Below are 16758 nucleotides of genomic sequence, written 5' to 3'. Positions count from 1 at the left end.
TTATTGTCTGTAACAATTTCCTCTGCTTGAGTTGCATCTTTCAGAACAGAAAGTGTTGCTTAATTTTTTGTGCTTCTTTTCTAAACATCTGCCCTTCAGCTTTTGTTCATGAAAGAAATGCTACATACCCTAAAGCAAAAAACATAGTATAAATGTTAAGAAATGAAGTATTTTCATGTGTGTATGACTCCATACTTTGTGAATATGGAGTAAGAAATAAAAATGTTCCAGTTATTGAAACACTTGTTGATTTACCCTAAATTTTTTTGGTTGCTTTTCCTTTTCCCTGAAGATAGAAAAGCAGCATGTTGGAATTTTTTGTTTGTGGTTTTTTTTTTGGTTTATGACTTAGTAGCTACTATGGTCAAAATTTGTTGAAATTTTATGTTTTGTTTCAAACATGTTTTTAGGAAAATTATCTATCATTGCTCTCACAGTGTGGTATAGTGGGAAGAGTAGTGGAGGAGGACTTTCTAATGTCAAGCTCCAACATTAACTGGCTGTGTGACCTTGGTCACATCGTTTTTTTCTCTCTGTGCAGTCCAAAAGATATATTGATAGTTGCATAGCATTCATTTCAACTTTTAACTCCTCTTAAAAACAGGACAGAATTTTGTTTGGCATCAGGCCATATGTAATGTTCTCTGGTAGTTTTCTTGGGGTCTCTGGGTTCTTGGGAGCAGCCTTTATTTCAGTTCAGTTCAGTTCACTTGTGATTACAAGTGCAGCCAGGTGTTAAAGTCAAATCCTTTATTATCTCTTTCAAAGTCTTGTCTCCTTTTCTAGGGTCCAGTGAGCTTTTCTTAGAGGCCTATCTCTCTCCTTGTTCCGAGAGCTTGAGCTCCTGCTGCCAGTCCTTTGTGTTCTTTGCTTCTGAATCTCCCCAAATTCAAAGGTTTGTGCTTCAGCCTCCAGCCACCACAAAGGTGGATGATGGAATGATTGTCTCAGCCTCGGAGAGCTTCTAGTGCACTTGTCTCTTTTGGCCCTGAGATCTTCTAGCTTACATATGCTCTCTTAGTGTGAATCTTGTAGAACTATAGTAAGTACTTAGTACATGTACTGAACTAGAGGACTGTTAAGCACCATGCTAAATTAGATAACTATTGTCTCTATCAATTCCACTGACCTGGCACCTTGTTCAAGTTCTGGCCCATAACAGCCATATACATAAGAAATGAAGCATGTTGTAATAATATACAAGCTTAATCAGTATTTGTAGAGGTGGCCTTAAGTTGTAACAGTTAGTTAAAGGAAAGAGAAGATCCTAGGACAGAGTCTTGGGGAACCCACCCAATTAGTGCATATGTTATGAATAAATGAATTGATTATTTTTTTAAAAACCTATATTAAATGCTTATTATATGCCTATCAGTTCCTGCATTCAAGTTTATATTCTTCTAGAGAAAGACAACATATAGAGTTGGGAGAATGGGAATAGGAAGCAATCTGATTTGAAAATGGCTGGGCAAGATAAGGCAGAGGCTCATATTTCTAAGCCCTTAGTACTGAATTTCCAGTGAGAGGAGGTTGTAGAAATGGGCAGGGATTATCTTGGATGAAGGATCCACAAAAGAGACCAAGGAATGTTCAGATAGGTAGGAAGGAAATTAAAGGAGAACAGATTTGGGAAAATTCATAGAAAATAGAATAGCCACAAGGGAGAGGATAATAGTATAAAATGCTACAGAGAAATTGAGAATTATGTAGAATTAAACTCATTAATAAATTATCGTGAATTTTGGAGAGAGCAGCTTCAGTAAGGAGATGACAATAGTGAATAGGATAGGGCTTGCTGAAGTTTTTTTTTTTTTTTTTGTGAGATGGAAGGAGACTTGTATGTGTTTATAAACAACAGAGAAGGAACTAGTAGATAAAAATTGAAGATTAAAGCAGTGGGGTGATGGAGGAGACACATAAATTTTTAGAAAAGAAGGGGACAGACCAATGATATATGTAGAGGAATTGGCCTTGGCAGACAGGCTACCTTGTCAAAAGAGATAATGAAGAGGTGGTAGTAGATGAAAAGAGAGGTGAGAGATGGAGAAGAATGAGAAAATTCAGCAAATAATTTCTCTTCTGTGAAGTCTCAGGCAGAGAGGAGACATATTTGAGTGAGGAGGGAAGAGAATGTTTGGAATGGCTATTATGGTCAAAGGTAAATGACTGTGTTGCTTTGGTGAGGGTCAAGATGAAATTAGCTGGCACAAAATTATAATGGACCAGTCAGGATGGTTTTGACTCCTTCAGGGCAGAGACTATAATTTGCTTCCTTTTATATCCCCAGCATTTACTAGTGTCTGGCATAGAATAGGCACTTAATCAAAACTGTCGTGCTTCTTTATGAAGAGAACCAGTAGTATCAGGAGGTGATGAGACTTGCATATTTGCATATTAATTTAAATGAAGCAGGATTAGACAGAGTTTTCAGCCCCACTCTCTTTTAGAGTCATTAAGGTCCAGTGGTAAGACAAAAGTTAATATTACTGGCTTGGGATGCAGTGGATGATCTTGGCAGCTTTGATGTCTTACCAAATTCTAATTTCTTCATAGTACCTGCTTCTGCCACTTTTGTGGCCTTTGGAACAAATTGTTCTCATCTGTCCGTTATGCCAGAGGAAGTCATTAATGCTTGGGGTGGATATACCCCCCACTCACCAACAGGTTTGAAGTCTGAAAGATACTTTCAACCTAGTTTAACCCATTTGCCAAGAAGATGTATGGGGTATTCTTTGAGAACTAGCATCTCTGGTGTGAGAGCTTGCTGAGCCTTTTTCAGGGCTTCTCATCTACCTTTGGTAGTCAGCTTTCACACAGCTCTTGTTGCCTATGGTTCTAAGAAGCCATAGCATATGCGGCTGCCATATACCCAATAAAAAACTCTTTGAATACTTGTTTATTGATTGATTGACTTTTGTGATTTCTTCTAGATTAGGCTAGCAGTATGTTAGTAAGTGCAAATGAGATGTGTTGTTGGGGTTTAGTAATTTTTAGCAACAATAGACAAGGTAGTGATTTTTCTCCATCCTCTATTGGGGCCAAACTTCTTACCTTGGTATATGAAGTCATTGAGCTTCTTACCTACACAATCCTACTTTTACTATTCTTTAATACATTTCCTCTGTTCTGGTCAGACTTGCCTTCCTAGTCATACCATATTCTTTTTCATTTCCTTCTCCCTCCCCTGTCTTTGTTCATATTATTTCTCTGGGTTCTGGGAAATTTCTGTTTTCCCTATCTGCCTAAATCCAACTCATCTTTCAAAGCCCAGATCATGTCTTGCCTCTTCCATAAGATTGTGCCTTTCACTGACCTCTCTTTTTTTCTACTTACTCCTCTTACATGTACAACTTATGCAACATATATATACACATATATGTACATATATGTATATATATACACATACATATACATACACACACACAAGTATATACAAAAATTGCACAAAAAATACAAAGCAACTTTTAAAAAAATGACCATATAGTAGCAATGGGGGAAATGGGGGGGTAAGGGGATCCAAAAAGTTCTTATGAAGGAGTTTGCATTTGACCTCAGCTTTAAAGAAACTATGCATTAAAGGCAGCTAGGTGGTGCAGGGGGTAGAGCACCAGCCCTGAAGTCAGGAGGACCTGAGTTAAAATCTGCTCTCAGATACTCGGTACTTCCTAGCTGTGTAATCCTGGGCAAGTCACTTAACCCCAGTTGCCTCAGCCAAAAAAAAAGAAAGAAAGAAAGAAAGAAAGAAAGAAACTTATGCACTCTAAGAGAAAGTGGTAAGGAGGAAATCCGTTAGTAGCATGAAATTTTATGAAAGTATAGATAGAGGGACTTGAAGGGTCATGTATGAGAAACAGCAAAAAATGGTTTGGATGAACCTCAGAGCAATTGAAAGGGAAGAAGGCATGTTACAAGTCTAAAAAGATAGCTTAAAGCCGGATTGTAAAGGATTTAAAATGCCAAATAAAAGAATGTATTTGATCCAAGAGGTAATAGGGAGTCACTGAATTTAAGTAGCCTAATAACAAACTTGTGCTTTAGGACTATCACTTTGGCAGTTCTGCGGAAGTGAGACCATTTAGATGGAGTAGTGGAAAAGAGTTTCAGATTTGGATTCAGTGGGCAAATCATGTTACTGTTTGGGGACTCGTTTTCCCTATCTTTAAATTGGGGTGTTTGGATTAGATCAAGAATATTTCACCTGTTGTTTATGAAATTGCTTTTTAAAGGTTTTGATAACTATATTTCCATATAATTAGCTTCTTTTGTATTCTGTGTATATTTTGTATATTTAAAAACATTCTGAAAAAAGAGCTATAGTTTTCAGCAGAGGTCCACGTACAAAAAAGGTTAAGAACCACTTGTTCATCATTAAGGTCCTTTTTAGCTAAATGTAGCAAGTGGCCAAACCAGGCTTTTGTGTGCCAGTCTGGTAATCTGGTTATGAATTTTTAATTTGGTAAATGTGTTGAATGCCCCCAAACTAAGTTAAAAAATAAACTTTTAAAACATAGGTTGAAGACAACCTGTGTAACTTGGACCAGCATATTGTATTAACAGGCTTGTTTTTATTTTTTGCTTTAGATAGCAAAAATTTATATCCTATATATATCCTTTATTAATGTTGTTATATTTGATCTTTAGGAAAAGCCTTTGACATCACATATGTGCGCCTGAAGTTTCATACCAGTCGCCCTGAGAGCTTTGCTATCTATAAACGGACCCAGGAAGATGGGCCCTGGATTCCATACCAGTACTACAGTGGTTCCTGTGAGAACACCTACTTGAAGCCCAACCGTGGTTTTATCAGGACAGGCGGGGATGAACAGCAAGCATTGTGCACTGATGAATTCAGTGACATTTCTCCTCTCACTGGAGGCAATGTGGCCTTTTCAACACTGGAAGGAAGGCCCAGTGCCTACAACTTTGACAATAGCCCTGTGTTGCAGGTAGGATGTCTGAAAAATATGGTTGGCTTTGGTGGTGGCAAATTTTGCTATGGGCTCAGCCCAAGAAGGAAATTAAGGAGGGAAATGTTTACAGAGGATTTGTTTCTGAGATGACAGAGTAGATTTAAAAAATGCCTAGTAGATAGCGGGCTTTATTTTATGCTTAATCCCTATGTGTATTGTAAAGTTAAAGCAAAATTATTTTGTTTTTACTGTTGAGCTATGTTTTGAAAATTTGTTTGTTCTTTTATTTACAAACCACTTAAAAATACAATCAAGAATTGAATCCAGTAATTATTTCTTGAGTAGTTTTAACATTAACCTCCATAGTTGACACAGAAAACTTGTGTTCTGACTTTTGAAGGCAATGCATTTGACTTATTTAGTATATTAGCTACAATTCCTTTTTCCTCTTTCATGTTTCATATGAAGTCAGACTTATTTTAAATATTAAGAGTCATTCAGATAAAATCAAGGAATGTTTCAGTGAATGTTATTAGTTCTCTTATAAATCTATTTACTTTGAATCTTCCATAAAAGTATTGTAAAATGGCAAATGAGAAAATTCTGCCAACAAATGAATTTCTCAATTTCATATGATATGGGTGACCTTTTGTTGATAGATTATTACCACAATGAGAAAAAAAAAGTAATTCTCAGTTGCATAGGGAAGAATTCATCTTTTGAATTACTTTTCAAAAAAGGAGACATTTAGTCAAAGTAATTTGTACATGTATGGCAAACGTACAAATAATATGTCAGTATCTGATATACTATCTGATATATTTTGTGTTTATACTGTGACCTAAATTAGTGTAAGTACGATAGAAATTTTTCTTTACAGAGAATAAGGAATGAAGGGTTAAAGGTGTTTACTGTTTTGTGCTTTTTGATACTTCTGCCGATAAACTATATCAATATATCGACTAATTTTGTTTCATAGCTCTATCTGCACATTATCAGCTTGTGTTTTTATATTATAGAACAGTTATGTAGTGATTGGCTGGCCACCTAGATATTTATGTAATTTATGTGCCTGAATTTTGACTAGAGATTTATGGAAAAATGAGAGAATCTTACTGGCAGTTAGGGTTTGGAGGAGGGTTGGCTTCATTTGGCCAGTGGACATGTGAAAATAGGACAAGATGTATTAATTTGCAGACACAAGGAAAAAATTGGACTTGTTTGTTTTTTTAAATACTATGTTAACATTATGAAAATGGTTATTGTTTTCCTTGCTTTTGCTCTGAAGTGCCTCCTTATCTTTGAAAATTTAGTGACATCTAGTTTTGGAATTTTTTTCTAAATATCTTTTCCATTATAACTGTGTGGTTTGTGGATGAATGCATAAGGCAGGACTCTTGACTTTCTGTCTCTAGTTCCCTTCTTTCTTTTGAAATGTGTTTGCCTGTTTTTATTGTGGCGTTATTTAATAATACCTTAAGATGAACAGCTTTGCTCAAAACTTTGTTCCAAGTGAATATTCTTATATCTGATGATAGAACAAAGACACATAGGAAATATTTGACATTGAGCAAACTGAAATATTCACGAATGATGGAACAGATGGCTTCAAAAGATGGAAAAAACAGAAAGCAATGAAAAAGGGACTAGATTATGCATACATTTTTTTAGTTAATCAGGAAAATGTCTTAAAGCCTTTGAAGCATATACACATGCAAATGTGTATATGTAGATCCTTATTGATTGGAGTATCAATGGCTGCCTTATAGAGTAGTAACATAAACTGTAGCGAAACATTATATATAGCAACAGATAGGTTCCAATTTGCATCATTGTAGAGAATTTCCAGATTGATGAAATTACATATCCATTGGGACTTTGTAAATATTTGTGTTTATGTATATGTGTTTGTGCATTTTTAATATCTTAGAGAATGAACAGTACAATTTTTATAGGAAAAATAATCACTGGAGTAGAAATTGTGAGTGGTTGTTATTTCTTCCACCACCATATCTTTGCTTTCTAACTCCCTTCTCTGTACTCCTACAGCCATATCATTGCTTGCTGTCTTAGAAAGGAAGAAGAGGGAAAGAGAAGGAGAAAAATTTGGAACACAGAGTTTTGCAAAGGTGTATTCTGAAAACTATTGTTGCCTAACTAATTGAATTGTATGCAAATAAAGCAAGTGAAATTGTGAGATTCTAAGTAGGAGTTGTTTTTAAAGTTCTACTAAAATCAGGGTAATCGTCCCCTATTTAGGTGGTTATCTTTGAAATAAAGGAGGGAGCAAAAAAGGGAAGGGAGACAGAAACAGGGAATGGATGGGAAGAGAGAGAAGACAAAAGATAGGAAAAGGGCAGAGGGATAGAGAAGATGGCAGAGATGGAAAAAGAGTTCAAGAGCTGCTCAAAATGAAAGAAGAAAATCTATGTGTAGCAGGATAATCTTTGTGTGTGGTTTAGGAAAAGATTTGAAGTATATCAGTTGATATAAGGAAGGCTTTTAAATAGATCTACCTAAGAAGAATGGAGCAAAAATGAGAAAGTAGAAATATACCATAAAGCTGAAGGCTAATGAACATGACTAGAGGATTGATATTGGAAGGTAAGTATTTTTATATAAGCTCAAGATTGTACTGTGAATTTGGTAATTTCATACCAAATCCTTTTTTTTTTTTTTTTTTTTTTTTGACTTAAAAAAATTATATATTATTTTGCCTCTATATTTCTCTTCCTTTTTTATTTTTTAGGAATGGGTAACTGCCACAGACATTAGAGTAACTCTCAATCGCCTAAATACTTTTGGAGATGAAGTATTTAATGACCCCAAAGTTTTGAAGTCTTATTATTATGCAATTTCTGATTTTGCAGTGGGTGGCAGGTAAGTAGTTATAAAATCATAATCAAAAGGAAGTGAACATTTATTAATTATGTCATTAGATTTTTTTCTTTCCACATAAGGTGGTGTATTTCTTATAAGTCATTTTCACACATTGTTTTTCTCACCAACCTCACCTACTAGCTATTCTTTGAACTTGATATAACATTGCTTATCTCTATGCCTTTTCACAATCTATCCCCTTTTATGCAGCTCTTTGCGTTACATACTTAGAAAGTTTTCTTTTTCTCAAGGCTTAGCGCAGCTGCCACCATAAACTTTGTCTAATATACATAAAATAGAATACCTTTTTCTCATCTTGAAATTATTTTTTTATATAACTTTTTATTTTAAATCCCATTTTTAACTCTAGCTTTTTACATGATACTTTATACACAATACTTAATATCTATTTATTATTGTACAATGATAGAAACTGTAGACATGCTAGGAGAGTTCTCTTGATAACTGTTCTTTGGTTTAGAGTTTTAATTATTAAAAATTACTAAGTTTTTAAAATGCTGTATCAACTGAAGTTTGCATGTTAATTACTTATTATGAATAAACCCTTATACCAGTTGTTTCCTAGTATACAAAAATAATGAGATATTATCATTCCCTTCTATTCAACAAGTCAACAAGCATTTATTAAGTACCTTTTACATTATCAAGTACTGGGCTAAGCTCTGGAGATACAAAGAAAGGCAAAAAACAGCCCTTGATCCCAAGAGACTCACACTCTAGTAAGGAAGATAATATGAAAACAACTATGTGCAACAAAAACTATACAAGATAAATTAGAGAGAATTAAAAAAGGAAAAGCTCTAGCATTAAGGGGGATTAGGAAAGGCCTCTTGGAGAAAATAAGATTTTAGCTTGGACTTGATGGAAGTTAGAAAGCCAAGAGATAGAAAAGAAAAAAGAGAGAATTAATTGTAGGCTTGGGAGGCAAGCATGTAGTGAAAATTCAAGCAGTAGGAAGGTGCAATATTATAAAGAATGAACAGCAGGGTGGTCAATAAAGGACCTTATTGTAGAGGGTTTTAAAACCTAAACAGGATTTTATGATTGATTCCAGAAGTAACTGGGACCTACTGGAATTATTGAACAGTAGTGTGACATGGTCAGACTTTAAGAAGATCAGTATAACAGCTAAGTGATTGAGAGTGGAGTGGGGGAGAGACTTGAGGCAGGATGACTAACTAATAGATTATTCAGTAGCTCAGGTATGAGGTGTAGTGGCAGGAGATAAAGGGTGTGTACAAGAGATGCAGATAAGATAGAATCACAAAGTTGGGCCTTCATGTAGGATATTTTAGGTGAGAGAGAATGAAAAGAGAATTATTAGGATAGCAGTTAATTTGTGAGTTTGAGTAAGTAGTATGCTAGAAAGTTATAGCACAGCAAAAAAGAGGGGAGGGTTTGGATATGTTGAGTAAGAAGTCTTTGGGACATCTAGTTTGAGGTGGACAATAGATATTTGAAGATGTGAGATTGGATATCACAAAGAAAAATTAGAGCTGGATAAGTTGTTTTAAGAATCATTTGCTTAAAAATGATCAGTGAATCCATAGAAAACAGTTATATCCATGCTTAGCAGATATGACTTGGAGAGACTTGTAGGGGGTCAGATAAATGAGAGAAGAACTAGGAGAAAATAGTGTCCCTAAAACCTAGGATGAAACCTAGATGGACAATGGCAAAGACTGCAGAGAGGTTAAGAATGAAGATTGGGAAAAGACCATTGGATTTGACAATTCAGAGATCACTAGAAATTTTGGAGAGAGCAGTTTAGGTGGAATGATGAGGTCAGAAGACAGACTATTGAAAAGAAGTTAAGAAAACAAGAGAAAAGAAAGTGGAAGCATTCGTTGTGTAGATGTCCCTCTCAAGGAATTGAGTCACATAAGGGAGGAGAGATAAAAGACAATACTTAGTGGATATGAAGAACTAAGGAGAGAGAGTTGTGGATTTTTTGTTTATTTTTTTGAGCATAAGGGAGACCTGATCCTGTTTGTAGATGTGTCGGGTAGAGAGACCCTAACCCAAATTGACTACTCAGAGTTCTCTCAAAGTGCAGGTAGAAAGTTTTTATTAGAATCTTGCGAGAAGCAGGTAGTTTGCACCCCGCATAAGTCAGAATGAGGAAAATTGGATCCAGAAATAAAGAGCATCGTTAAATAGATAAGCAGTACCCAACACCTCCCAATCCATCCCCACCCCCAGCAAAGCATTTTGTCTCGATTGGTTTTTGTGGTTACTTTTCCCTTATATGGCAGATGGGGTGCGAATGGGCAGACTAGAAATGATGGAAGCAAGCAAAAGTTACAATTTTAAGATCACATGATTTCTAGGAAATCGAAACTAAGGCCTAAGGCTTCACTAACTTTAGTGGATAGTCTCTGAGAAACCACATTGCTTGCTCTTCCACATTCACATAGGCAGTAGGGAAGCAGCTAGTTCATAGGGAGACATTGAAGATGAGTTAAAGTGGGCATGAAAGAAGGAAGCAATTTTTTTTCAATAAAAGCTTCTTATTTTCAAAATACATGCAAATGTTTTTTTAAAAACATTCACCCTTGTAAAACCTTGTATCCCAAATTTTTCTCCCTCCCTTCCCCCCCACCCCCTAGATAGCAAATAATCCAATATATGTTAAACATGTGCAATTCTTTTACGTATTTCCACATTTCCACATTTATTATTCCGTACAAGGAAAATTGGATCAAAAAGGGAGAGAAAGTGAAAGAGAACAAAAAAGGTGAAAATACTTATGTTGTGATACACATTCAATCCCCATAGCCCTCTTTCTGGATGCTGATAATGGGAAGCAATTTATTGTGACAGACTGGAATAGGGTTATTTGTGCTTGTAGACACGTTTACAAGAAGGGTCACCACTTCATTTGTGATGAGTGAAGGAAGCAAACAAAAAATCTGAGAGATTCCTGAGGCTTCTGTGAGATGAAAAATGGGAGGGAGATAAGTTTGTGGAAAATGGCCTTCGTTTTTTCAGTGAGGCAAGGTTTTCAGCTGAGAGAGTGGGAAAATAGGATACATAGGAGACTTTTGGAGGGATAAAAAGGTTTAGAAAAGTTGTTGCAGTGGCAGTACATTTATTAAAACAATATAAAAGTACTGCTTTTTTTGAAATTACGTAACATATTTGTTATGGACCTGGTTAACACATTTTCTAGTTTTCTCCAGTTTTATTCAGAAAAACAGCAGATGGTGGAATTATTCCAAAGCTGAGGCTGGGTAAAACAAGATTAGCACTAAGATTAGCATGCTAGGGACTGTGTGAGAAGAGACCATTGTAAAGTTGCACTGCTTCAGCAAGTGGTCAAGATAAGAGAAAGAGAGAACTGAGGGTAGAGGTTAAGGTAAGGACAAAGAACAAAATTTGGGCTTACAAGGCAGAGGGAGTGGTGAAATGACTTTCAAGATTGAGATTAGAAGGGAATTTCAGACTTCATGAACATAGAAATGGAACACTTGTGGGTAATGGCAAGATCAAGGATATTATCATGGCTGACCAGAACTGATGTGAGGTGGACAATATTGAGTAATGAAGAATTGTAAACGTTGGGTATTTTTTTTCTTTCTTCTTTTTAAAATGTATTTTAAACATGAATACAAAATAAGAAAAGAAAAAATTGCCATGTACATAGCAGAACATGAGGATTCAAAATATAAAACAATAAATTTATATTTCAAGCAAGCCCTATCTAATCAATACTGCACATTGTGTTTAGGGCTGTCCATCTTTTCCTTGCTTCATTTTAGGTTTTCTTTTGTTCTTTGCAATATACTTTTTACTTTTTTTTTCCTGCCTTTCTCTCCTATCCCCAGGGAAGACTATAATTAATCATGGAGATATATAAATATAATCATATACATATATGTTTATATGTGTTTATGTAAAATTTGTGGTATGCTTATTTGTCCTCTGTTTCTCTAAAGGTGGATGATGTCTTTCTTCATGAGTCCCAAGCCTTTTAACCTTTTTTAAACTTCACCAACTCATCATTTCCTTCACCACTTTAATATTTTAACTTTACTTACTTTAATTATTTTAAATAGTCTAAATCATAATTGATTCATATGACTGACATATGGTGTAGTTTGTTCATTTTTTCTTTTGATTAAATCTATTTCAGCTTTAACTTTGAGATCATGATTAGTATTCCTGCTTTTTTTTTTTAACAAAATAAATTCTATTCCTCATTTTTATTATATGTTTGTATGTACAAATGTCAGATATTTAAAGGAAGAATCATTGTGTTTGTTGGTGAACTTGTGAGAGAGTTATCATTGGAGGTTGGTAGAATACAGTTCCAGAGTTTTGGTTGGGTAGTTTCTAAGTAATCCATGGCTCAGGTTTGGCATAGGACAAAAGGACAAGGGCAAGAAGTAGAACTGAAATAATGAAGTGTTGGGTTGAAGTTTGAGAAAGAGGAAAGGGAGATCAGAGCAAGAAGTAGTGGCTTCAGAAGGTCCGAGGGGTGGAGGAGATGGTATGGAAGAAAGACAAGTTTGCTTTATTCACTTTATGTTGCCCTTTATCCATGAAGATGTTTTCGCTGGCTATCACTTGAACATGGGCTTTGAAATGTTGCTTCCTTGCTAATGATGGGCTTCACAATCTTTAGCCTACTTTTCTTTTTACCCACTCCTTTGTGAAAGTTGTTGACTAATATTAAGGTTCTTATTTTTATTGGTTTTCTTTCTTTGTAAGGATCATTGATTTATTAAAACTGAATCTTGTAGTGCTCCTGCTTTTGTAGCAAGGTAGTAGTAACTGAATTTAGTTTAAAATAAATACTACAATCTATCTCATATCCTTTGGGTAAGTAGTAACACTATGAGTCCTTTGTGCATAATCATATCAGATAAAGATTTAAACATTAGAAAAGGTACTAAAGGTAACCACATATAATCAGTTGTGGTAATTGGCTGTCATAAATTCTCTGTTCAGAACTTTCCCTTTATCCCTGATCTTAGAAAGCTCCGAAATCCTCTTCAGTTCTGTTCTTGCTTTGTAACCTTACTGCCCAGAAGCATCATTTTCTGAGGCTTTTTGGGAGTTGTATTTTATTAGTTTACGTCTTTCTGCAGGTGTAAATGCAATGGACATGCAAGTGAGTGTGTGAAGAAGGACTTTGATAAGTTGGTATGTAATTGCAAACACAACACCTATGGAGTAGATTGTGAAAAGTGTCTTCCATTTTTTAATGACCGGCCATGGAGGAGAGCAACTGCAGAGAGTGCCAGCGAATGTTTGCGTAAGTACCCTGCATTTGATACCCACTAAGAAATCTAGAGGTTGTCTTTAGAGTCCCAGTAGAGAAAAAAGGAGCATGTGAATTGCTTCATTTTATTTCTTTGTTAAGAGGAAAATTTAGACCAGTTTTCCATTTGAATATTGAGGGAGTTTAGTGGGAAAGTGCAGTCATGTTAATAGGAAATTATAGACACAAAAGGAGCCAATTATATACAAATGTTTAAATTTCTGTGTTTTATCATAATACTTTGGGCACGCCTATAAAATGAAACTTAAGACATAAGAATTCAAAACTTTGCCTAGGTTCATGTTATTCCTGTATTACCTTATAACAATAACAATGTTAAATTGCTGTATCTATTTCATGAACTATTCAATATAAACATATAATTTTGATGTAGAATTATAATTGTATGTAGTGATAAAGATTCAATTGTTTGAAATTATTTTGTAGATCAAGCATCAACTCCCCCTCTTACCCTTCTTTTGATGCCAAAGATGCTACTTGGCTTGGTGATGTGGGAAGGTGATGGAATATGAGTAGCTTTTGGTTTACCTGGGAAGAAATAAAGAAAGAACCCAGAAATTTTCCAGTATTCTTTCTGGGGTTTGTTGTATTTATGTCTGAGTTGGGGTAAGGTGGGGGAGAGGAGTAAGAAACCATATAGACACAGTTTACTAAGTAATGAAATAGGAAACAACTTATATAAGCCCTGAAAGAAGTCATATTTGTGTTTCATCTTCCATTTGAGTTCTTCTTTCTTGGCAAGACATTACAATTTAAAAAATATGTTTGATTGAGAGCTAAAGGAATTGATACAAAGAATTATAAAGCTCTAGATCTGCTTGGCCTCAGAAGATGGAACATAGGCCTAATAGGGATTTGTTTAAGGGAGGTAAATTTCATCTTAATAGAAGAAGAATTTCATTATAATTAGAGCTATCCAAAAATGGAGCAGTTTGCCTCATGAAATGGTAAGTTTTCCCACCAAAGGTATTCTGGCAGAGATGGGAACTGTTTTTGTTGAATTCCTCTTCTGCATCCTTCCTTTCCTCTCATATGTCTAATTTGACAAGGATTACAAAATCAAAAGATTTAGATGTCATCTCCTCTTTATCTTATCCTTGTCCTCTAAAATAGTTTGCATACTTTAAAAAAAAAATTACTGAAGCAGGCTTTTTCATTGTAAAAAACTAGTAAGTCTCATTGCTAGTAACTAGACAGTAAAGGAAAATCATGAAATACAGAGATAAACACAGTTAAAAAATATAAAAAAGAGCATAAGACTATTTATGTCAACTGTTAATCTAGGACAAAGGTGTTTTATCTAACTGTGTAAATATTTTTGAGTTAATTTGCTTTGAGGAGGGTGGAGTGGGTGGGTTACGACTTAGATTATCCTTCAGCAAAACTAGAATATATATTTGTGAAGCTATCACATCATTTTAGGTGTACAAAGAGGAGAATAGGAAGGAGGAATTGAGGATTATATATAGAATATAGAATAGAATATGCTTATTTGAAAGAAGAAAATTGTCAACTAATTGACTTAACAAAAAAGTAATGCATAGATTTATGCATATCTTATGGGGGGGGGAGAATTATCTATGACAGTGTGTTGTCCTTTAAATATCCCCCACTCCTCAAATAGGCAATTATTCATTTATTGAGAATTTTTCACTCTTCTTCAGGAAACTTTCTTGATTTAAATGAAATCCAAAGATCTATGGTTTGTTCATTCCTTCCCTAAGTACAGATTACAGTTCTTTTGTGAGTTAATGGATGGTTTTTGAGACTTTACTATGACTGAAAAATTTATCAGTATGTGTTCAGTCTACTTAATTCCAGGTCCTTATTTAAAATTAATCTATCATGGTGGCAACCTACCAAAACTTGTGTTTCACTGGTTTAAACCTTTGAGAACCCAGGGTCACCCCATTCTATGATGCAAAATAAAACCAGGACTTTAATAGGTAGAATAGAGTAAAATAATTTTATTTGACTCCATCACATAGTGTTTCTTATAATTTTGCTTACATGAGGATGCAAAATAACTTTGCTGAGTTCCCAATAAATGATGTGGTTTGCTATATAGTGTGACAGTGGGTATAATAATTACAGTGGCATTGGGAGCAGTTAGTTGGTGCAGTGGATAGAGCCCTATCCATGAAGTCAGGAGGACCTGAGTTCAAATATGGCCCCAGACACTTAACATTTCCTAGTTCTGTGACCCTGGGCAAGCCATTTAGCCCCAATTGCCTCAGGGGAAAAAAAATAACTACAGTGGCATTTAGGGTTCCAGGTTGCCACAGAGAGGTCTATCTCTATTCTTCAGGTATTTTTTTTTTTTTTAAGAGTTCTTTAAAACTATTGTGGGGCATGTAAGCAAAATGAATTCCTTTTTGCTTTGGGTTTTCAGTCTCTGTGTGTTTTCAGAGAGTCTTCAGTCTTTTTTTATTCTTCAAGAATAATACTAGATCCTGAAAATTTGACCTTAAGACCCAGACTTTCTCAAAACAATCAATATTTGTGAAGATAAGAAGAGTTTCCTTCCTATGATTAAGAAGCTCTGGATGTCATCTGAACTTTACCTTTTTGCCCAGTCTGAATTATAGGAACACTCACCTTAGCCTAGTATTATACCATGGTTTGGACACAGCATTGATAAGATTTGGACACAACATTGATAAGTTCATGGCTTGTCATTCATTGGTTCATGTTTGTTGGTGCCTAAAATATTTTTAAGGTAGAATCTTAGCTTGGTATACATAAGCATCTTGTTTTTGTGTCAGGGACCAAGAGACATGGATTTAGCTTTTAATGAGAATGTGAATACCTACTAAATTAAAAAGGTTTTCCCATTATAGGAGTCCTTAATATTATATGGTAACATTAATACTGCTTTTAAACATAACTAAGCCTTGATAGTTTAGCAGCTTAATGAATCCAGAATGAGGCTTCCTATTAAAACATAGATTAATTATTCTCATTCGTGTTAGATTTAGCAGCAGACTCTATAAAAATCAATCAGAGGGAATATTGGAGGAAAGGAATTGCTTGTTTCACATTCCTTTGATTGTCCCTTTTAAAAAGCCATATGTCTAGTTAACTTAGATGGTTTTTCTGCAGCTTGTAACTGCAATGGAAGATCACAAGAATGTTATTTTGACCCTGAACTGTATCGTTCTACGGGCCATGGTGGCCACTGTACCAACTGTCAGGATAATACCGATGGTGCCAATTGTGAAAGATGTCGGGAGAATTTCTATCGCCTTGGAAATGAGGAAGCATGCCTGCCTTGCCATTGTAGCCCTGTTGGTAAGTAAGACGGCAGGACCTTCTTTCAGATCAAGGTTGCCCTTAGCTGCACTGTTACTGTTTAAAGCCACATTTTAAAATCTGTATGTACAGTGTACATACTTCATAGGTAAAACTTTGGTTATCAGAACATCTTAGGAAACAAAGGATAGAATGTGTACTTTTCCTTTTAAATGATATGGGATTCCTCCTGTCCTTATTCATGTTAAACTTTAATATAATTTTCTGGCATATTTTAAAAGTGTGTGTGTTGGTTTGAATAATAATTTTGTAAATTACTATAGTTCATATAATTTAATAACAATATAAAATTATAAATAGAATTGGAGCCTATTTTTGTTTTGTGAGCTTTATTTAACAGAATAAAAT

General features: G+C 35.0%; 1 protein-coding gene across 1 annotated transcript in view; it reads left to right on the top strand.

The window, feature by feature from the left end:
• The window catches only part of LAMC1 (laminin subunit gamma 1), a 141434-nt gene that overhangs the window by 80053 nt on the left and 44623 nt on the right, over nt 1–16758 (top strand). The window contains exons 2-5 of the mRNA XM_051998810.1: nt 4642–4946; nt 7660–7790; nt 12905–13071; nt 16201–16389. Coding sequence (XP_051854770.1) covers nt 4642–4946; nt 7660–7790; nt 12905–13071; nt 16201–16389 — 792 coding nt within the window. The remainder of the gene's footprint in view (nt 1–4641; nt 4947–7659; nt 7791–12904; nt 13072–16200; nt 16390–16758) is intronic.

This window comes from Antechinus flavipes, chromosome 4, assembly GCF_016432865.1.
Source record: "Antechinus flavipes isolate AdamAnt ecotype Samford, QLD, Australia chromosome 4, AdamAnt_v2, whole genome shotgun sequence".
Lineage (NCBI taxonomy): Eukaryota > Metazoa > Chordata > Mammalia > Dasyuromorphia > Dasyuridae > Antechinus > Antechinus flavipes.
The sequence above is the reverse complement of the archived record's forward strand: the minus strand, read 5'-3'. Positions and strand labels throughout refer to the sequence as shown.